This window comes from Bufo bufo, chromosome 11, assembly GCF_905171765.1.
Source record: "Bufo bufo chromosome 11, aBufBuf1.1, whole genome shotgun sequence".
NCBI classification, from domain to species: domain Eukaryota; kingdom Metazoa; phylum Chordata; class Amphibia; order Anura; family Bufonidae; genus Bufo; species Bufo bufo.
The window spans coordinates 37,748,356-37,772,257 of NC_053399.1; the positions used below are offsets into that span (position 1 = coordinate 37,748,356).

The 23,902-nt window shown below is 47.2% G+C and overlaps 1 protein-coding gene across 1 annotated transcript in view; it reads right to left on the reverse strand.

Annotated features, from left to right (window-relative positions):
* The window catches only part of STARD9 (StAR related lipid transfer domain containing 9), a 172,040-nt gene that overhangs the window by 139,763 nt on the left and 8,375 nt on the right, over nucleotides 1-23,902 (reverse strand). The window contains exon 2 of the mRNA XM_040410985.1: nucleotides 5,699-5,768. Within this exon, the coding sequence (XP_040266919.1) occupies nucleotides 5,699-5,768 (70 nt within the window). The remainder of the gene's footprint in view (nucleotides 1-5,698; nucleotides 5,769-23,902) is intronic.

Here is a 23,902-nt window from a genome sequence, read left to right on the forward strand (position 1 = left end):
CAGTCTCATTAAAAATTTATGAGGTCACGTAAAAAGGACACTTAAAGGGAACCTGTCACCAATAAATGCAGTGCAATTTGCAAGCAGCATGTTGATCGATAGTTTATTGGAAAATGATTCAGCAAAACTTTAAAACTTCTTTCTTTGTTTACATCTCTGCTAATTCGGAGCCCAGTACCCATGTGGGCGGTGCTATCAGTAATTGACAGACTTCCCTGCATAGGTGTGTATACGGTAATATCCGTCATTCCCTGAGAAGGACCAGCTACCTACATTTAGAGAAAGCAATTATTGGGAACAAGCTAAAGCTGGATAGAGCCTAAAGGTCTAAGATAGAGGAGAATGAAAGCAAAGTCCAGGGAAGATGGGCAGCAATCCAGGCAGGAAGGGGTAGGAAGGGGGCAGTGAGGAGAAAAGTGGTAAGTGTAAAAAGCCTGGAGAGGCAAGAAGATAAAAAAGGGGAGGATGCCGAGGAGGACGATCTTGGTGAATAAAATGGTGCTGCCGATGGCATTCCTGGGTTTTTATCAGTCTGAAAATCTCCTAACTTTTAAATGACATCCACAGTCTACAAATCAAGAGAAATTCTGTGCTGTCCCCAGAGTTCTCCGCCAACAATTACTCCATACATAACAGGTGAGAAATTTCCTGCTGAATCCATTCAGCCATGGCAGTAATATGCACGGCATGCCAGTGATGTAGAATGACCGTGCCAGCAGCTGTTAAGGAGAAGCAGAATGTGCTTTCCTTTTGGGAACTAATAAATCTATGGAGGATTAAAAGCCGAGTGATCTAGGCAGAGCCTTGCCTTCTCTGTACACTGCTTAGGTGGTAGGCCCCAGAAGGGCTTGCATAGTGAGATCACCTTGGTAAAGGGAACCTCCCCAAACTGTGACACCAAATCCAGTTAGGTCATTTTTATCTTCATACTCCCCTGCATTCTGATGCTGTGCCCCCACAGGAGAACTCCTGAGCTCACACACATCATGGAGAGGACTCTCAATGCATTTGACTGCAGTTTGAGCAAAAGAACAGTGATCAGCTGAACCACGGCCTTGTGTCTATGCAAACCGTTTGATAGTGAGGTCGCTGGTGATAGATAATATCTATAGATAATAAACAGCACATTGCACATTATACACACTTGGTTTAAAGGCGTTGTCTGGGTTCTGAATGGAGCTTTACAGGGGGGTGATCAATGACAGGGGTGTAATCAATGACAGGGGGGTGATCAGGGAGTCTATATGGGGTGATCACCACAATCATTGATCACGCCCCTGTAAGGCTTCATTCAGACGTCCGGATGCGTTTTGCGGATCCGATCCATCTATCAGTGCATCCGTAAAAATCATGCGGACATCTGAATGGAGCTTTACAGGGGGGTAATCAATGACAGGGGGGTGATCACCACAGTCATTGATCATGCCCCTGTAAGGCTTCATTCAGACGTCCGGATGCGTTTTGCGGATCCGATCCATCTATCAGTGCATCCGTAAAAATCATGCGGACATCTGAATGGAGCTTTACAGGGGGGTAATCAATGACAGGGGGGTAATCAATGACAGGGGGGTGATCAGGGAGTCTATATGGGGTGATCACCACAGTCATTGATCATGCCCCTGTAAGGCTTCATTCAGACGTCCGGATGCGTTTTGCGGATCCGATCCATCTATCAGTGCATCCGTAAAAATCATGCGGACATCTGAATGGAGCTTTACAGGGGGGTGATCAGGGAGTCTATATGGGGTGATCACCACAGTCATTGATCATGCCCCTGTAAGGCTTCATTCAGACGTCCGGATGCGTTTTGCGGATCCGATCCATCTATCAGTGCATCCGTAAAAATCATGCGGACATCTGAATGGAGCTTTACAGGGGGGTGATCAGGGAGTCTATATGGGGTGATCACCACAGTCATTGATCATGCCCCTGTAAGGCTTCATTCAGACGTCCGGATGCGTTTTGCGGATCCGATCCATCTATCAGTGGATCCGTAAAAATCATGCGGACGTCTGAATGGAGCTTTACAGGGGGGTAATCAATGACAGGGGGGTAATCAATGACAGGGGGGTGATCAGGGAGTCTATATGGGGTGATCACCACAGTCATTGATCACGCCCCTGTAAGGCTTCATTCAGACGTCCGGATGCGTTTTGCGGATCCGATCCATCTATCAGTGGATCCGTAAAAATCATGCGGACGTCTGAATGGAGCTTTACAGGGGGGTAATCAATGACAGGGGGGTAATCAATGACAGGGGGGTGATCAGGGAGTCTATATGGGGTGATCAGGGGTGATCAGGGGCTAATAAGGGGTTAATAAGTGACGGGGGGGGGGGGTGTAGTGTAGTGTAGTGGTGCTTGGTGCTACTTTACTGAGCTACCTGTGTCCTCTGGTGGTCGATCCAAACAAAGGGGACCACCAGAGGACCAGGTAGCAGGTATATTAGACGCTGTTATCAAAACAGCGTCTAATATACCTGTTAGGGGTTAAAAAAAACACATCTCCAGCCTGCCAGCGAACGATCGCCGCTGGCAGGCTGGAGATCAACTCTCTTACCTTCCGTTCCTGTGAGCGCGTGCGCCTGTGTGAGCGCGCGCGCCTGTGTGCGCGCGTTCACAGGAAATCTCGGCTCACGCGAGATGACGCCTATTGGCGTTAGCGTAGCCTGGGGGAGCCGCCGCAATGACGCCTTTCGGCGTTAGCGTGGCGGCAAGCGGTTAAAGGGGTTTTCCACCAAAACACATGATCCTAGGTCCTCTGACTGCTGGAACATCACAAGATCCTCAAAATACTTGTTCAGATTTTCCGTCCTCCGTGTCAGAATCACTGGTCATGACAGCATGAAAACTGAGAAGCACCGTCTTAAGACACTTGGGATGTAATCACCATAGGAAATACTGCAACTTCCAGCTGCAGCAGTCTAAAGTTGAGGTATTTCCAATATAACTTTCAAGGTGGTTCATGATGTCTCCCACTGACAGCGGCTAGGAGCCGCCTTAATGGAAATGCAAGCAATCATGATATAAACACATGAATTACAGGTCTTCTACTGAATACAATGGGTATCCACTATTTTCAGTGAATGCTTATAGCAGTGATGGCTAACCTCCGGCACTCCAGCTGTGGTGAAACTACGACTCCCAGAATGTTCCATTCTTTTCTATGGAGTTCTGAGAACAGCCAAGCAAATGTGCATCTTGGGAGTTGTAGTTTTACCACAGCTGGAGTGCTGGAGGTTAGTCATCACAGGCTTAGGCCTCGTTCACATTTCTGTGTCAGTGTCACGTCCGTGAAAAAAAGTGTACGTGTGTCATCAGTGAAGCTGTCCGTGAAGGATCCGTCGTTTGTCCGTGTGTCCGTTTTTACCATCCGGGCATCATCCGTAATTCACAGACGTTGCTCAGCTGAAACTTAAAGGGTTTCTACCACCAGAAATACCGTTATGTAGCTGACTGACATTAGCGATGCGCTAATGTCAGCAATACTTAACAGTATGTTTCTAACATTTGTCCCTGCAGCCGTTTTTGTAAAATAAGCACTTTATAATATGCTAATGAGCCACTAGGTGCTATGTGGGCGTAAAATCAGCACCTAGAGCAGTGGTTCTCAACCTTTCTAAAGCCGTGACCACTTAATACAGTTCCTCATGTTGTGGTGACCCCCAACCATTAAATTTTTTTCCTTGCTACGTCATAACTAATTTTGCTACTGTTATGAATTGTAATGTAAATATCTGATATGCAGGATGTATTTTTATTGCTACAAATTGAACATAATTAAAGCAGAGTAATTAATCACAAAGACATCCACAGATCCCCCCCCTAAACAGTGCAATCCACAGATCCTCCCTAAACAGTGCCATCCACAGATCCCCCTCCCCTAAACAGTGCCATCCACAGATCCCCCTCCCCTAAACAGTGCCATCCACAGATCTCCCCCCTAAACAGTGCCATCCACAGATCTCCCCCCTAAACAGTGCCATCCACAGATCCCTCCTCCCCTAAACAGTGCCATCCACAGATCCCCCTCCCCTAAACAGTGCCATCCACAGATCTCCCCCCTAAACAGTGCCATCCACAGATCCCTCCCCCTAAACAGTGCCATCCACAGATCCCCCCCCTAAACAGTGCCATCCACAGATCCCCCCCCCTAAACAGTGCCATCCACAGATCTCCCCCCTAAACAGTGCCATCCACAGATCCCCCCTCCCCTAAACAGTGCCATGATGGCACTGTTTAGGGGAGGGGGGATCTGTGGATGGCACTGTTTAGGGGGGGATCTGTGGATGGCACTGTTTAGGGGGGAGATCTGTGGATGACACTGTTTAGGGGGGAGATCTGTGGATGGCACTGTTTAGGGGAGGGGGGATCTGAGGATGGCACTGTAGGCGGATCTGTGGATCCCCCTACAGTGCCATCTACAGATCTCCCTCCCCAACGCTCACAGCAGTATATTTATAAACTAATCAGTAACTACTTTAACTTTAATCATTGCTCATTGCTGAGCTCTTTACTTGGATTATAATTTATTTGGATATGGGATATCTTACTTTGTCTTAGCTCCGGTAATAGCAGGCAGTGCGGGGGGCGGCGCTCACTCACTGACGTCACGCGCCTGCGCCGCCTCGTGGGAGGAGTTACTGATTAGTTTATAAATATACTGCTGTGAGCGGCGTGGCCCTGTATATTCTAACCCCCAGGCAAGCGTCCCTGTCACCATGGGAACGCCTGGGGGTTAGAATATACCATCGGATTTGAGTTTTTACGATAAGCCTCAGGCGACCCCCCGGAAAGGGCCGATCAACCCCCAAAGGGGTCGCGACCCCTAGGTTGAGAACCGCTGACCTAGAGGCTCTGTCTACTCACGCTTTATCCCGCCCAGCTCCTCTTGATTGATGTCACTGTTCCCTGCATCGCAGACGAAATCCCGCACCTGTGCCGTTCACTTCTGTATTCGCGCAGGGAGTGAATGATGCGCTCCTGGTGCCGGATTCCTCACTGCGCCTGCGCCGACTATGTCACAGTGAGGAAGCCGGCATCAGGAGAGCGGCCTTCACTCACTGCGCCTGCGCCGAAGACAGAAGTGAACGGTGCAGGCATGGGACCGTGCCATCAATCAAGAGGAGCGGGGCGGGCAGAACAGGGACCTGGGCGGGATAAAGGGTGAGTAGACGGAGCCGCTAGGTGCTGATTTTACGCCCACATAGCACCTAGAGGCTCATTAGCATATTATAATATTGCTTATTTTACAAAAACGGCTGCAGGGACAAATGGTAGAAACATCGCTAATGTCAGTCAGCTACATAACAGTATTTCTGGTGGTAGAAGCCCTTTAATTTCCAAAAAATCTCCTATTAGTCTTCAGTGAAAAACGGATGTGTGTCACTGATTTTCACGGACCTGTAGACTTCAATGGGCATGCTTGGTCCGCACCACGGATCAAAGTAGAGCATGTCCCCGTGATTTATTTTTTACTGACCCACGGTCAGTGAAAAAAATACTGAAATGTGAACAGACACATTTAATCAATAGGTATGTGTGCTGTCCGCAAAAAAATGCAGAAATGTGAAAGAGGCCTTATAGTCATTGCAATCAATCAGGGAATAACCTCTACCAGTTTGACATCGGGCATATGACGAGGAGTTTTCTAAAGCTACACTTACACAAAATCATAATTATTTAGAGAATGACAGTACCTTTATATTTCTGATCCGTGCTATTTTCTCATCAACATTTACTATGACTCTTGCTTCTTCGGCATGCTCCCTGAAGAAGACACAAAGTGAAACTTTGAGGGGAAGGAAGAATATGTATTATTATTAGCATTTATTTATCAATTACATACACACTAACATGAATGTAAGCTTACAAGAACCTATCTAATCAGCCCACACATAAGGCCAAGTAGCCTGACCAAGCTGAACTTGAGGACCTGTCTGTATTCCCCTAAAATTGCATAAATCCACAGCAAATTATGCAGTGAACTTACATGCAGATTTTGTTCTGGATTTCGCTGTATAAATTGAAGGGGTGAAATCTACAGAGGAAACAAACAAACTGATACACAGTGCATTGTAAGGGAGTCTGTCAGCAGTTCTGATCATGCTAAACAGCTGACAGCACTAGGCACCGGCTGGGGAGAAGAGGAAAGCATACTGTAATTTTTGTTGAGTTTTTATTATCAGTACTGTGAAAAGAAACTTTTAGAGCTTGTCTGTTTTCGGGTAGGAGGGAAAAATAAGTATAGTTTAAAGGGGTTCTCCAGGAATTAAGAAAATAAAATTCCTGAAAATACTTAATTACTTTATTATATAATATATTCCCAACTACCCATTTCATTACTTATAATGGCTCATCAGGGGGAAAAAAAATCCTATTAGTACACACAAAACCCGTCCTAATCACACAGCAGGACAAGATACTTCACAACACTGAGATAAAGAGCCGCCCCATCCTCCTCTGTGCTCTGCTTGTCAGGGATTATGATCCTGAATACAGCTGGTAAGATCTTCAGCTGAATCTATGTAGTAATGGAGACGATGAGGAGGTGGGGATGAGCAGTAGCATTTGTATGCAGTCTCCATTACCACAGCCCCACATTACCAGGTGTCTGTCCTGTCCGTCCTCTCTGTACTTCATGTCTCCTCAGGAACTCCACTCCTAGAGAGATTCAGCTGAAGATCGTATCAGCTGTATTCAGGATCATAATCCCTGACAAGAAGAGAGGAGGATGAGGCGGCTCTTTAGCTCAGGGTTGTGAAGTAACTTGTCCTGCTGTGCAATTAGGACAGGTTGTATGTGTAGCAGACATTTTATTTCCCCTGAGGATTGCTTTCTAGATAAAATAAGTCATAACTAATGAAGGGTATTTGGGAATATATTTATAATAAAGTAATATTTAAGTATTTTCATTTTCAATTACTAATGTTACTAATGTGAGATGGGACTAAGCCCCAACCACCAGGAGGCCGGGAAACAGAGGAGCGGGCCAGCACTTTGCTGTTTCAGTAGCTCCCATTGCAGTGCATGGGAGCTACAGGAACAGTGTAGCAAAGCAAACTAAGCTGCTTCCCTAACTTACACACCATATAGCTTGCTGTGTTACACTGTTTCTGCAGCTGCCATGCTCTTTAATGGGAGCTACTGAAACAGCAGAGCACTGTCCGGCTCCCCTGGGTGGTCCGGCTAAGTCCCATCTTGCCTTAGTAACAGCGAGATAAGACAACCCCTTTAACTTAAACCACAATATGGACTTTTCTTATCTTAGCTTCCTTTTACCATCACTAGCCAAGAGGACAATATATTTCTAATATAATCAGCGTTTAATTTATTGCAATAGAAAGGAAATATGAAATGTCTGACTTTGAGCATAAACTTATATCATACATACAATTAACAGAATTACTTTTTTTTTTTTACTTTTGAGACTGAAAAACATAAATCCTCTAGCTTTCAAAAGCAGCTCAAGAAACAGAAGAACATTCTCTCGATCACCTTGAACTAGATTATAGTGGGTAACTCCAGAAACAGCACCACACTTGACCACTAGTCTGGTACTGCAGCTCAGCTTTCATCAAGTGACCACTACTGGGACCCCTGCAGCCTCTGTGTCACTGTGTAAAGCACAGCCGGCCTTTGATAAGTCTCGGGCCACTCCTAATTTCAAGCTCTAGGCACATAGTATGGTCAGGAGCTGCTCTGCAGAGAATGAAGTTGGATGGGTTGCAGCCTCTTTGATGTAATGACCTAGTGTAGTGCTGCAGCTATCGACTATTTTTATAATCGAGTATTCTATCAATTAATCTAACTATTAATCGAGTACTCTAATAACAAAAAAACTAATTAAAAGAACGTTTTTCTTTATAAAAACTCATCAGCCCCCACATGCCATCAGGTCCCTCCCCAGTGCCATCAGCTCCCCCCATGCCATCAGTTTCCACCCCAGTGGCACCAACTGCCGCCCCCAGTGCCACCAGCTTCCCCCCCCAGTGCCATCAGCTTCCCCCCCCGTGCCATCATCTCCCCCCCCTGTGCCACCAGCTGCCACCCCAGTGCCACAAGCTTGCCTCCAAGTGCCACCAGCTGCCACCCCAGCGCCATCAGCTGTCCACCCAATGCCATCAGCTGCCCCCCCCAGTGCCACCATCTCCCCCTCCTAGCCATGTCCCCTGTGCCACTACTTACCTTTGCTGTAGGGGCGCAGCTCCACAGCATCTCCACCCCAAGGACCCTGTTGCATCACTTATGCACATTTGGCATCCCTTTAAGCCATTTCCCCCTGAGATCTGTTTTTAAGACGGAAAAAAACTACTGAATGCAGGACTTTTTTTTCTTTAAAAAAAACAAACTGATCTCAGATGGAAATGGCTCAAACGGATGGTAAATGTGCATAAGTGATGCGACAGGATATGTTTTTTTTTTTTCTGTTCTTCTGTTGGATCAGAAGAACGGAAAATGAAACACTGATGAAAACTCTCCCTAATAAATCAGAAATATTTATATGGACGTGTATATTTTATTACATGGGTGGGGATTAAAGTGACTGTCCCATGTCACAGCTTTTCATATGATGTCCTCGGATACAGATGGTATCAGGGCTTCCGGCTGACTATAGTTATTCAGTCCATGATGCCCTTTGTGTCCCAGGACTGCAATACTGGGGGTGGTCATTAGTACAGTCCATGTAAATGGATAGGAATATAAATGACGTCAATCTTAAAGAACCAAAGGCGAGTGTTGATGTTTGTCCCCCATCTGTGCTCCATATACCCCACAGGGAATCATATTTACTCTCCAGTTCTGCTCCATATTTAGTAATGTTCATGTTTTTTTTTCACAGAGCTTCATAATAAAGCGGAAAAATCCCGAAGCAGAAAAGTAATAATGCACGGCTGTTGGGTGGTTAATAAAGCACAGTTAACAGAACACAACACATGCTTTAATTTAGTGTTTGTCCTCAGCATAAATTTCCTGTTGTGTTTCAAAAGCATCTTTGAAACCCCATCAGTAACTCCACCCCGAGTAGCTGCAAGCAGCCGATGGATCCGAGAGGCAGGAATCCCTGGGAATCTCTATCCAGTGTATCTGGCACGGACATAATGGGCTCAGTGTTGACAATGAACTCTGCAGCGAACCTTCTCCTGAGGTGGTACTTTTCACATCATCACATGTATTTCTTGTCTCCCAGCGCGGTCTGGTGACATATAAATCCCTTACTATGCTACGGGAGGATCCTGATCTGTCACAAAAGCCACACGGCTGTGTTCACATGCTGCAGCTGTATGACAGCTCTTATGTAAACCACAACGTCCATACACATCCTAATAGTATAATTAAAGGAACACTTCTGTCAAAAAGGGATTTTTTTTTTAACTCCATATTCTTTAAAAAAGTTGTTTAGAATAATTGTGTTTTTCTTTTTCATTTAGACAGTACTATACCATTGAAAACTAAATACAAAATACTGTCCTTCTGTAGCGGCGAACATGGAGACATGAAACTCCTATAGGGATAGTTAATCCATTGTCAGTTTACTGCTGCTGTAAGGGGAAGATGTTATCCACTATTATAATAGTAGATGTAGGATTGGGATAACAGTATGACTGATCTACGGTTCTCGTCATAGGCCTAGATAAAGATGTCCACAGAAGAGCATTGTACTTAACAGTGTAATGTGTGATGCTCTAATATTGACCCACTCAACCCTCTTCCGCTTCTGGTCAGACTGAATGGTCTGACTGAGAAAGTCAAACAAGACTGTTTGCTGTGCTAAAAGTCCAAAAAACAAAGAGGAAGTTAAAAAGCCAAGACAGGAAGTAGACTTCAAAAAAATCATATCCAGAAATCCATCTGTTTTATTAATGTGATAAAAACTGTTGATGGCAGCGTCCCTTTAACTCTCCTGCACAGTCAGCAGTACAAAACTGTATTGCGATCCCTTTGGTGCCTCTATGCAGCTTCTTTGTTCCCAGCTTCCTATGAAGTGGAGCTCCCAGAAGTAAAATATACTGTACCTGTTCAAACATCTGTGAAAAATTACATACCATCCCCTGCTCTCGCAAGTTTTGTTTTTTTTATCGTAAAAATTAAAATCAGTAAAATGTGTAAAACAGATGGAAAGCGGTGACACGGTATAAGCAAAACCTTCGAACATCTCAGTGCTGTACATTCATAATGCACAATATGAACCAGCTTGAGGTTTAGCTCATAGGTTCAATTTTGTACCTAAGGGAACGTCCACCTTCATAGAAATTTTTGTACCACACCACAGATGGAGGCCTAAAGGAGCCAGGTTCAAGACCACCTCATGGTATAAAGGGGTTATCAGAAAGCAATCGACTGGCCAATGACTAGCTAAGGCTGCATGATTCAAATCTGAACGTTTCCGGCAGAGAACAGCCTGGCGGTGTTCACCAGATCCGGCATTACCAGATTTAACAGATCACTGCCAGATCCCTATTAACTATAATGGGATCCGGCCTCTTTCCTGCATAAATGTCAGGTTTGTCCGGCTGACAGCTGGAATTTATGGCGGATTAGGGAGACATCTGTAACGGAGATGTAAACGCAGCCTAACCTGTTAAATAAGATTTTGTCTGTCTGTGAAAATTTCATTTCTGCTCTTCATGTTCATTTCTAAATTAGGGTACATTCACATCTCTGACACAAAAGCTGGCTGTCGGCTGGGCCCCGTTATAGCCAATGGGGACCCAGCGGTGAACTGGAAAATCTGGGACGGAAACGGAAGGCTGCTCTTTGCCGAAACAGCCTGCTAGATACGCTGCCGCAGATAAAAAAAAAGTAACCCTTAAACAGTCATATAATATTAGAAAGACGGAAATAGGGAATCCATACAAGGAAAAGAAACGCTATAGATTATAACTAAATAATAGAAACAGAAGATCTTGGCGAGGTTCCAGCGGCAGGGAGGCTAAGGACTGAGATACTCTGTTATTTCAGCTGGAAGTCATCCAGAGGAACATCTGGCCATACAGTCTTCAGAACACTGGTATTTCCGCACAAGTAACGGTTGTGGAGTCTTAAGTTCTGCAATCTTCTAGAGATCTTACTGCACCACGTGAGACACTAATGACTTATGATTCTGCATTTTACGAATTCACTGTCTACTTGGAGAAAAGACGTTGACCCCTCTGCTTTCTGCCTAAAAGACCTACTATGAAATCAGTAATCTGTAAGGCGTGTTTCACACTGCCGTTTGGTGCGGATCCCTCATGGATCTGCACAGACAGATCCATTCAGATAATACAACCGTCTGCATCCGTTCAGAATGGATCCGTTTGTATTATCTTTAACATAGCCGAGACGGATACGTCTTGAACACCATTGAAAGTCAATGGAGGATGGATCCGTTTTCTGTTGTGCCAGATTGCGTCATAGAAAACGGATCCGTCCCCGTTGACTTACATTGTGTGCCAGAGTGGAATGGAGACGGAACGGAGCCAGACTGGCGCATTCTGAGCGGATCCTTTTCCATTCAGAATGCATTAGCGCAAAACTAATTCATTTTGGACCGCTTGTGAGAGCCCTGAACGGATCTCACAAACGGAAAGCCAAAACGCCAGTGTGAAAGTAGCCATTCACTATAATAGATATGCAGATATGCAGAGAATTGTCCGGCCGAAAACCGCTGCGCACTGCATTTTTCATCCAGCCGATTCTCGGCATGTTTGCCAGGTTGCAGCCAGATCTCTGCCGCTCCCCATTATAGTTAATGGGGCCGGCGGGTGTCAGCTAGCATCCGGCAGTGCTGGATCCAGACATCAAGGAACAGCCCGCCAGACATGCCTAACAGAAGAAAACCATTGCATGCAGCGGCTAAAACCCAGGATTTATGCTGAAAATCCTCCGGATCACTGCCAGACCCCAGTCAATGGGAATTTGGCGGTGAAGTAGAGGATCCGGCAGCCTGCCAGATCCATAAACGGAGATGTGAACGAGGCCTAAGACATTTACATGAAGTAGATTTTTTTTTATTGCTTAGATTAAAAACACACACAAAGTGATTACATTAAAGGGAACCTGCCACCTGTACTATGCCACCCTGAGGGCAGTGTAGTGACAGACCTGACGATTTCAGGGGTGCTGTCACTTCGGGGATGGCGTTCAGTACAGGTTTGCTAACAGAATATCCGCACAGATTTCCGTGTAGTTTTTTGTGCGTTTTCGAACCAGATCAGCACCAAAAACCATGTGTTACTTGCTGTTTTTGGTGCAGATTTGCAGCGGACCTCACACTTGCATTGAAAAGAGTGAAATCCACACAAATAATATTTTTTTTTTTATTGCACAAATAATTGACATCCTGTAGATTTCAAAATCCACCCGTCAGAAGAAAGCAAAGCGTCCATGAGATTTGTCTGATCTCATACACTTTCCTGGTGCTGTATTGGGGCTCGTTCACACAAACTTTTTTTGCGTTCCGTATACGGGCCGTTTATTGCGTTCTGTATACGTTCCGTATACGGAAGCATCCATTTCTATGGGTCCGCAAAAAAAACTGAATTTACTCCGCGAGCATTCCGTTTCCGTATGTCCGCATTTCCGTTCCGCTACATTTTGATTCTTGTCCTATTATTGTCCGCAAATTACGTTCCGTGGCTCTATTCAAGTCAATGGGTCCGCAAAAAAAAAACGGAACACATACGAAAATGCATCCTTCTGTCTTCTGTATCTGTTCCGTTTTTGCGGAACCATCTATTGAAAATTTTATGCCCAGCCCAATTTTTTCAATGTAATTACTGTATATGCCATACGGAAAAACGGAACAGAAACGGAGACACAACGGAAACAAAAAACGGAACAACGGATCTGTGAAAAACGGTGCGCAAAACACTGAAAAAGCCATATCGTCGTGTGAACAAGCCCTTACGCTGTGGTTTTTCCACACAAGAATCTGCATGAAAAACAACACGTAATCCGCAATACGCCGGCGCTGCGAGGAAGAGGGGTACAATGAAACTCCCTGTCCCCGCTCTCTCCCGCCTCCTGACCATGACTGGCAGGTTTCTTTCCTGTTATGCAATAAATTGTGCAGATTTATGTGCATTTTTTACACATTAAAATGACACTTCTTTTATAGCTCACATTATTACAGTAAGGCCTCATGCACACGAACGTTTTTTTTTCACGGTCCGCAAAAACGAGGTCCGTGATCCGTGACCGTTTTTTCGTCCGTGGGTCTTCCTTGATTTTTGGAGGATCCACGGACATGGAAAAAAAAGTCGTTTTGGTGTCCGCCTGGCCGTGCGGAGCCAAACGGATCCGTCCTGAATTAAAATGCAAGTCAATGGGGACGGATCCGTTTGACGTTGACACAATATGGTGCCATTTCAAACGGATCCGTCCCCCATTGACTTTACATTGAAAGTCAGGAGTTAATATACCGTAGGACCGGAGTTTTCTCCAATCCGATGGTATATTTAACTTGAAGCGTCCCCATCACCATGGGAACGCCTCTATGTTAGAATATACTGTCGGATATGAGTTAGATCGTGAAACCTCATTTCCGACAGTATATTCTAACACAGAGGTGTTCCCATGGTGATGGGGACGCTTCTAGTTAGAATATACTACAAACTGTGTGCATGACTGCCCCCTGCTGCCTGGCAGCACCCGATCTCTTACAGGGGGCCGTGATCAGCACAATTAACCCCTTAGGTGCCGCACCTGAAGGGGTTAATTGTACTATCATATCCCCCTGTAAGAGATCAGGGCTGCCTGGCAGCAGGGGGCAGACCCCCCCCCCCCTCCCCAGTTTGAATATCATTGGTGGCCAGTGCGGCCCCCCCCCCTTCCTCCCTCTATTGTAATAAATCGTTGGTGGCACAGTGTGCGCCCCCCCCCCCTTCCTCCCTCTATTGTAATAAATAGTTGGTGGCACAGTGTGCGGCCTCCCATCTCCCCCCCCCCCCCCCCCCCGATCATTGGTGGCAGCGGGTTACTTAGCAATAGTACAATAGTAAAAGATTCATACTTACCTGGGAGCTGCGATGTCTGAGTCCGGCCGGGAGCTCCTCCTACTGGTAAGTGACAGTTCATTTAGCAATGCGCCGCACAGACCTGTCACTTACCAGTAGGTGGAGCTCCCGGCCGGACACGAACATCGCAGCAGCCAGCAGGTAAGTATGAATCTTCTACTATTGTACTATTGCTAAGTAACCATGGCAACCAGGACTGTAGTAGCGTCCTGGTTGCCATGGTTACCGATCGGAGCCCCAGCGATTAAACTGGGACTCCGATCGGAACTTCGCTGCCACCAATGATGGGGGGGTGGGGGGGGGGAGATGGGAGGCCGCACACTGGCCACCAATGTTGTTAATGCTATAGAGGGAGGGGGGCCGATGGGGGGCGCACACTGTGCCACCAACGAATTAATACAATAGAGGGAGGGAGGGGGGGGCGCACACTGTTACAATAGAGGGAGGGGGGGGCCGCACTGGCCACCAACCTATTATTACAATAGAGGGGGGGGGGGGCCGCACTGGCCACCAATGATATTCAAACTGGGGGGGGGGGGGGGGGTCTGCCCCCTGCTGCCTGGCAGCCCTGATCTCTTACAGGGGGATATGATAGTACAATTAACCCCTTCAGGTGCCGCACCTGAAGGGGTTAATTGTGCTGATCACGGCCCCCTGTAAGAGATCGGGTGCTGCCAGGCAGCAGGGGGCAGTCTTGTGCACAGTTTGTAGTGTATTCTAACTAGAAGCGTCCCCATCACCATGGGAACGCTTCTGTGTTAGAATATACTGTCGAGTCTGAGTTTTCACGAAGTGAAAACTTAGATCTGAAAAAGCTTTTATGCAGACGGATCTTTGGATCCGTCTGTATGAAAGTAACCTACGGCCACGGATCACAGACACGGATGCCAATCTTGTGTGCATCCGTGTTCTTTCACGGATCCATCGACTTGAATGGGTCCGTGAACCGTTGTCCGTCAAAAAAATAGGACAGGTCCTATTTTTTTGACGGACAGGATACACGGATCACGGTCTCGGCTGCAAAACGGTGCATTTTCCGATTTTTCCACGGACCCATTGAAAGTCAATGGGTCCGCGAAAAAAAACGGAAAACGGCACAACGGCCACGGATGCACACAACGGTCGTGTGCATGAGGCCTAAGTGAGAAGTGCCGCTCAGCAGATTAATGGCTGCAGCCTGACAATGTAAATACGGAAAAGACCTGCAAACACACTTGCGCGAGCAAGTGGATTAAGGTGAGTTAAAAAAAAAGGGAAAATAATACAATCTACAGAACACCAATCCCAAGCCCGAACTTCTGTGAAGAAGTTCGGATTTGGGTACCAAACATGCCAATTTTTCTCACGCGCGTGCAAAATGCATTACAATATTTTGCACTCGCGCTGAAAAATCGTGCATGTTCTCGCAACGCACCCGCACCTTTTCCTGCAACGCCCGTGTGAAAGAGGCCTCTTTCACACAGGCGTCACGTTTTGGCTCAGGATGCGTCCCGGGTAGATTGCGGCAAACCCGCGCGAGTAGGTACGCCAGGGCTTGACAAATTTCCTTGGAATCTAGGAGCCAGCTAAAAAAGTTAGGAGCCAGGCGGAGACGCGTCATAAAATCTATATTGCGATATAATTTTAAGCATGTATATCGCAATATATTGTTTTCTATATTGGGGGGGGGGGGGGGGTGTTTAAACTTTTTTTTTTTTACTTTATTTAATAACTATTAGCCTTCTTAAGGGCTAGAACCCTTGTCATATTCACCCTAATAGAGCTCTATTAGGGTGAATAGGACTTTACACTCTCCCTGCTGCCCTGTGCTTTGTGCACACAGCAGGGAGCTGACCATGGCAGCCAGCCTCTGATCAGCCCCTCCAGCCTCTGATCAGCCCCTCCCCCCTCCCTCTGATCAGCCCCTCCCCCCTCCCTCTGATCAGCCCCTCCCCCCTCCCTCTGATCAGCCCCTCCCGCCTCCCTCTGATCAGCCCCTCCCGCCTCCCTCTGATCAGCCCCTCCCGCCTCCCTCTGATCAGCCCCTCCCGCCTCCCTCTGATCAGCCCCTCCCGCCTCCCTCTGATCAGCCCCTCCCGCCTCCCTCTGATCAGCCCCTCCCGCCTCCCTCTGATCAGCCCCTCCAGCCTCCCTCTGATCAGCCCCTCCAGCCTCCCTCTTATCAGCCCCTCCAGCCTCCCTCTTATCAGCCCCTCCAGCCTCCCTCTTATCAGCCCCTCCAGCCTCCCTCTTATCAGCCCCTCCAGCCTCCCTCTTATCAGCCCCTCCAGCCTCCGATCATCTGATTAGCCCCCCCCCCCTCCCTCTTATCAGCCCCCTCTGGTAACAACCCCACCCCGCCTCCCTCCCCAGTATTAATCATTGGTGGCAGTGGCCACAGGGTCCCCCTCCTCCTCCTCCCCCCATCATTGGTGGCAGTGGGCAGTTCCGATCGGAGTCCCAGCAGTGTAATGCTGGGGCTCCGATCGGTTACCATGGCAGCCAGGACGCTACTGAAGTCCTGGCTGCAATGGTATGTTAGTAAGCAGCATTATACTCACGTGCGCCGTGATCGCCGGGAGCTCCTTCTTCTCATAGGTCTGTGCGGCGCATTGCTAATGCTATAAGCATTAGCAATGAGCCGCACAGACAGAAGAAGGAGCGACCGGCAGCCACGGCGCACGTGAGTATAATGCTGCTCACTAACATACCATCGCAGCCAGGACTTAAGTAGCGTGACTCCTGGCTGCCATGGTAACCGATCGGAGCCCCAGCATTACACTGCTGGAACTCCGATCGGAACTGCCCACTGATGCAGAGAGTCGAGACTGAAGAACCCGGCACCCGACCTCTGACAGGACGCTGTAATCCGCGCGAATAACCCCTCAACTGAGGGGTTAATCGCGCGGATCACAGCGTGCAGTCATAGGGGCCGGGATATGGCCGGCACATTCATTGGTGGCGCAGTGGCTACAGTCCCTCCCCTCCTCCTCCTACTCTGTTCTTAGTGGCCAGCGGCAGCCGCGCACAGTGGGGAGGGAGGGACTCCTCTCCTTCTCCACTGTGCCGGCTCAGGAAACCATGGTGCGCGCCGAGAGCGCATCTTTGAAAACGGGCTGACAAATACCCAAGCGCCAGGACCAAATTCCTGGTCGCCATGGCGACCTGGCGCCCGGGATTTGTCGAGCCCTGAGATACGCAATTGCGATTGCGTTCCATTGTTCAGTTTTTATCGCGGGTGCAATGTGTTTTGCACGCGCGTGATAAAAAACTGAATGTGGTACCCAGACCCGAACTTCTTCACAGAAGTTTAGGTTTGGGTTCAAGGTTGTGTAGATGGTATTATTTTCCCTTATAACATGGTTATAAGGGAAAATAATAGCATTCTGAATACAGAATGCATAGTACAATAGGGCTGGAGGGGTTTAAAAAAATAAATAAAATTTAACTCACCTTAATCCACTTGTTCGCATAGCCCGGCTTCTCTTCTTTCTTCAGGACCTGTGGTGACGTCACTGCGCTCATCACATGGTCCATCACATGATCCATCACCATGGTGATGGATCATGTGACGGACCATGTGATGAGCGGAGTGACGTCACCACAGGTCATTTTCCTCCAGCACAGCAAAGAAGAATAAAGAAGAGAAGCCGGGCTGCGCGAACAAGTGAATTAAGGAGAGTTAAATTATTTTTTATTTTTGTTTAACCCCTCCAGCCCTATTTTAGTAAGCATTCTGTATTAAGAATGCTATTATTTTCCCTTATAACCATGTTATAAGGGAAAATACTATAATGATCGGGTCCCCATCCCGATCATCTCCTAGCAACCATGCGTGAAAATCGCACCGCATTTGCTTGCGATTTTCACGCAAACCCTATTCATTTCTATGGGGCCTGCGTTGCGTGAAAAACGCACAATATAGAGCATGCTGCGGCTTTTACGCAACGCACAAGTGATGAAAATCACCGGTCATGTGCACAGACCCATTGAAGTGAATGGGTCCGGATTCAGTGCGGGTGCAATGTGTTCACCTCACGCATTGCACCCGCGCGGGAAAACTCGCCTGTGTGAAAGAGGCCTAAGGGTTACATAGCATCATAAATCAATATAATGCTATGATAAAAAAGAAAATGGCTGCACACCATTATACATACAAACAATTGGGATCATTCTAAATAAAAGTGGTATCAAACCTACTATAAATGAGTCAATGGAAGCTCTTAACGCACCTATTTGATCAAACGTGTGTCGGGCCCATCTATCAGGCGTCAAGGTGGCTTCCGCAGATAGGTCCCTAACACTAATATATTGCCTCTCTTGGACTTACCTAAGCCTACAGTTTTCAGGGCAGTGTAGGAACCAGCTACATAAGTACTCTGCTCAGAAGTCCCAGGTGGGACCTGTTCAGTCTAAAAGAGGCGCTACCCTCAATTAATACTACAAGAAAATTTAGACTAGAACATACACTTCAATTGGTCCGCAAATCCGGAGATGCGGTGCGGAACGGAACGGAACCATGGAGCGGAAGCACTACAGAGTGCTTCCATTCCCCAAAAAGATACTTGTCCTATCTTTTTGCGGAACGGATGGATCGCGGACCCCATTCAAGTGAACAGGGTCCCGATCCGCATGCGGATGGCCCACGGTCGGTGCCCATGCATTGTGGGCAGCACACATCGTGTGCAAGTGGCCTAAGGCCAAGTGTGATTAAGGCCTCTTTCACACTACCGTATTTTACAGTACAGTGTTTTACGGTCATTTTTTTTTGTTTCCGTTGTGTTTCCGTTTCCATTCCGTTCCGTTTTTCCGTGTGGCATATACAGTATACAGTAATTAAATAGAAAAAAATTGGACTGGGCATAACATTTTTAATAGATGGTTCCGCAAAAACGGAACGGATACGGAAGACATACGGATGCATTTCCGTATGTGTTCAGTTTTTTTTGCGGACCCATTGACTTGAATGGAGCGGGCAATAATAGGGCATGTTCTATCTTTCAACGGAACGGAAAAACGGAAATACGGAAAGCATACGGAGTACATTCCGTTTTTTTTGCAGAACCATTGAAATGAATGGTTCCGTATACGGACAGTATACAGAACGCAAAAAACGGGCCGCAAAACGGGGGGGAAAAAAAAAACGTAGTGTGAAAGAGGCCTAAAGGGACTGGTTCAGTTCACCTTTATGAGTTTTTTTTTTTTTTTTTTTTTACAGACTGCCCACATTGTTGCCAGACCCGCAGAGGTGATAATACTTACCTGATCCCCACCACTGGGTTGCGGCTCCATTGCTGCCCTGACAGTCCTGCAGGTTCCAGATCTCACTGCGTCAGCATCCAATTTCAAGCAGGGCATGTGGCCGCTGCAGCCCATCACTGGTCATTGCAGGGACGCGTCACCCATACAACATGTGCAATGCGTCCAGATGTTGACGAGAGAAGATCTGGAACCTGCAGCGCCACTGGGGCAGCAATGGAGCCGGAACCCAGTGGTGGGGATCAGGTAAGTATGATAACCACAGTAAGTTCGGCCACACTGTGGGGTCTCTAAAAAACATGAAAAGAGGTTATCCAAGCCACGATGGTGACCAGCATCGGGTGTGACACTAGGGAGGCTTGTTCCCGTCCCAGCCTGCTATTGGAGCTGCAGCAGTGGCCATGCAGGGATCCGGAGGGACCCGGATGTCGGGGACCAGGTGAGAATCGTCTATTGGAGGGGCCCAGGCATTGTTGGGGTATTTGCACTATTGGATAACCCCTTTAAGGACTGACCTGACTCTTGGTTTCACCCTTTGATGTAACATGAGGGCAATAAATGTATTTACACCACACTACTGGCATGTATGTACAGTCCCACAAGGGTAGACCCATTTTTTTTAATTCTGCCGTTCACTTTCTCACGACACAAGTTTAAACTTGCACAGGTATTAAAATTCCACACGTTAAATACAACACGAGCTACAAGGAACTGCAGTCAAGGGTCTGACTGATGGCTGTGTGAGAGTGTGAACAACGCTATATATCCACGCTGCTGTCATAACAACGTGTCACACAATGCACGGGAACTGCAAGGTGCGCCATCAGAAGAAAAGCCAATTGCTTGCTTGGTTTCTCAGGCTACCTGCACAGGTTGCGGATCACACACATTTGTCCCACGAGGATTTTTGTGCGGAAAAACCACAGCATAAGGCCTCATGCACATGAACGTTGTTTTGGTCCGCATCCGAGCCGCATTTGCGGCTCGGATGCGGAGCCATTCATTTCAATCGGGCCGCAAAATATGCGGACAGCACTCCGTGTGCTTTCCGCATCAGTTGCTCCGTTCCGTGGTCCGCGAAAAAAATATAACCTGTCCATTCTTATCAGTTTTGCAGACAAGAATAGGCAGTTATATTAATGGCTGTCTGTGCCGTTCCCCAAATTGTGGAACGCACACGGACGCCATCTGTTTTGCGGATTCGAAATTTGCAGAACGCAAAACACACAACAGTCGTGTGCATGAGGCCTAAGAGCTCATGCACACGGCCGTTGCCTGGCCGTGGCTATATTTGCGACCCGCATATGGCGGGTCCGCAATACACAGGCACCGGCCGCCTGCATCACGGATGTGGATCCATTCACATGACTATGGAGTGCTTCCATGGGTTTTCTGTCCGTGCCTCCGCACCGTAAAAAAGTAGTGCATGCAAGTGGATGGGTCCGCCATCCGCATGTGGCTGCCCCACGGTCGGTGCCCATGCATTGCGGTCAGCAATTTGCAATCCGCAGCATGGGCCTGGCCAGCTCGTGTGCATGAGCCCTAAGGCTTCGTTCACCTCACCGTCCAGCCGTTCCATTCTCCTGCCCAGTTTAGGGGCAGGTAAATGGAAAGGACGGATTCGGCACATAACTGAGCCAAACGGAGCCCACGGGCCCCATAGACTATAATGGGGTCTGTTAAGTTTCCGCTCAGAAGAAGATTTTGGAGCGGAGACAAAAGTTGTGCATGCAGGACACATCGCAATAAACGGGTACTTGTGCTGTCCATGGAAAATGCGGACAGCGCACGTCAGTGAAAAACGGAAATGTGAATGAGGCCTTGTAGACTACCAGCAAAGTGTATGAAATGCTATAACCAGAGCTGTGAAACATCAATCAAGGGGCAGGAGGCAGGATCTGGACACGGCAAGCCTGGCTCGGAGGATGCAAGAGCCAGCGCTCTTGACTTGAAACCATTTATTAACATACAAAAGGGGCGCAGAATAAACATCATTTTATTTGTATACATTAAACACATTCAAGACATGGGCACTATTAGGGAATTTAGGTGCAATTAAATTTTAAAACACTGCAAAGTGAAGGTTTGTGACTTTTGTACGCTAGCTTGTGATGTGCAGGGGCATAGTAAATGACCCCCAATACATGCTATGCAATGAAGGAGCCTTTTAAAGGAGCCTGCACATCCCCAGCAGTATACACATGGATAAAATTACATTAACATGCCATGTACTAGACAGTGGAGTCTGCTGTGAATGGGGACTGACAGAAGAGAGAGTTAACATCAGAGGACGGATAAAACCGCTCCTGAAGAGAGGCATTGTGTGGGGCGCGCACTCATGCATCCGGTATACTCGTAATTACACAGACCACGTGACCGACAGACTTTTCACATTCCTCAAATTGTGAACGCAATTTCAGAGAACCTGAACTATGGGACATCTAGATTACAAGACTGCTTATAGGGTACTTTCACACTAGCGTTGTTGGATTGCGGCAGGCAGTTCCGTTGCCGGAACTGCCTGTTGGATCCGGAAATTCGTATGCAAACGAATAGCATTTGTTTCCGGATCCGGATGCAGATCCGTCTGACAAATGCATTGCAATACCGGATCTGTCTCTCGGGTGTCATCCGGAAAAACGGATACAGTATTTATCTTTTTCACAGATTTAAAGGTCTGCGCATGCGAAGACCGGGAAACCGGATCCATTTTTCCAGAACACTTGGGGCCGAATCCGGCATTAATGCATTTCAATGTAAAATAACGCCGGCAATCCGGCAAGTTTTCCAGAATTTTACTGCAGCATGCTGCGATATTTTCTCCGGCCAAATACCGTAAGAGGGACTGAACTGAAGACATCCTGATGCATACTGAACGGATTGCTTTCCATTCAGAATGCATTGGGACAAAACTGAAGCGTTTTTTTTTTCCGGTATTGAGCCCCTATGACGGAACTCAATACCGGAAAACTTTAGCGCTAGTGTGAAAGTACCCATAGAGATCAGCATAAATAGCAATCCCCTAACATGGGCTTATTATCCTACAAGCAGAGCCATTCTGATAATAGACATGCAGTTCTGGGACGAGTCATAACCCCCATCACTACCTCTCCCCCCAAAGTCAGAATATAGGGCCCCGATCCAGTATCAAGATTAATAGGTGCTTGCTGACACCAACCTGTGACGCCAGAGCAGACAAACAAAAGTGTAGATTTTAAAGGGGTTGTCCTATCTCATGATATTGATGACCTGTCCTCCAGCAAACTCTGATGCGGCCATCGATGGCAAACAACAGTGTTCAGTGGTGAAAGCCGCAGTACTAACGATGGCCGCATCAGAGTTTGTAGGAGGACTGGAGAGCGCCTGCTGTCGTCATGCACAATGTGGTGACATACAGGAGCAACATTGGGTGTCATAGTGTTGGGCGCCATTAGCTACCATGGTAATTTCCATCTGGTGTTCGTGAAGAGAACATCAACCAGCCTTCAGTATGTCCGGCCCGGACAATCCGGAGGCAGGTGGGCATTTCTTCACTTGCAGGGACAGCCCCTCACAGGTGAAGAACTGTTGCTGATGAGACATCCCTAGTCTCAAAGAGCAGGGGTAGGTAACCTCCGGCACTCCAGCTGAAACTACAACTCCCAGGCGATACTTGCTCTGCTCTTCTAAGAGCTTACATGGAAATGAATGGAGCATTCTGGGAATTGTAGTTTCACAGCAGCTGGAGTGCTGAAGGTTGCTGATCCCTGGTCTAGAGCTAGACAAAAGTGTACATCTCTTCACCATATCATCTAGACTGAGCCATTAGGGGTCATTTACAAAGACCGGCATTTTACTCCAGTCTTTGTTTCCCCCCTGCACTAGCGGAGAAAGCTCCTAATTTACGATGAGGCTCAGGGCTAGGTCTCTTTCACAGGACCGTATGGCTTTTTCAGTTGTTTGTGGTCCATTTTTCACGGATCCGTTGTTCCGTTTCTGTTCCGTTTTTCCATATGGAATATACAGTATACAATAATTACATAGAAAAAATTGGGCTGGACACAAAATTTTCAATAGATGGTTCTGCAAAAACGGAACGGATACGGAAGACATACGGATGCATTTCCGTATGTTTTCAGTTTTTTTTGCGGACCCATTGACTTTAGTGGAGCCATGGAACGTGATTTGCGGGCAATAATAGGACATGTTCTATCTTTCAACAGAACGGAAAAACTGAAATATGGAAACGGAATGCATACAGAGTACATTCTGTTTTTTTTGCAGAACCATTAAAATGAATGGTTCCGTATACGGACTGTATACGGAACGCAAAAAACGGCCCGCAAACGCAAAAAAAATGGTTGTGTGAAAGAGGCCCTAGTCATGAATTAAGCACAGCGCCGTAGTCCAAGTGCCTGGAGTAGTTTTCACTCCACCTTTAGGCTCCATTCACACGTCCGCAATATCGTTCTGCATTTTGCGGAACGGAATTGCGGACCCATTCATTTCTATGGGGCCGCACGAAGTGCTGCCCGGATCCGGAAATACGGACTCGCACTTCTGGGTCCGCAATTCCGATCCTGAAAAAAATAGAACATGTCCTATTCTTGTCCGCAATTGCAAAAGAAATCGCGCACTTTTTCTTTTCTTTTTTTTCTTTTACAGTGTTCACCGCATAAGAGAGTT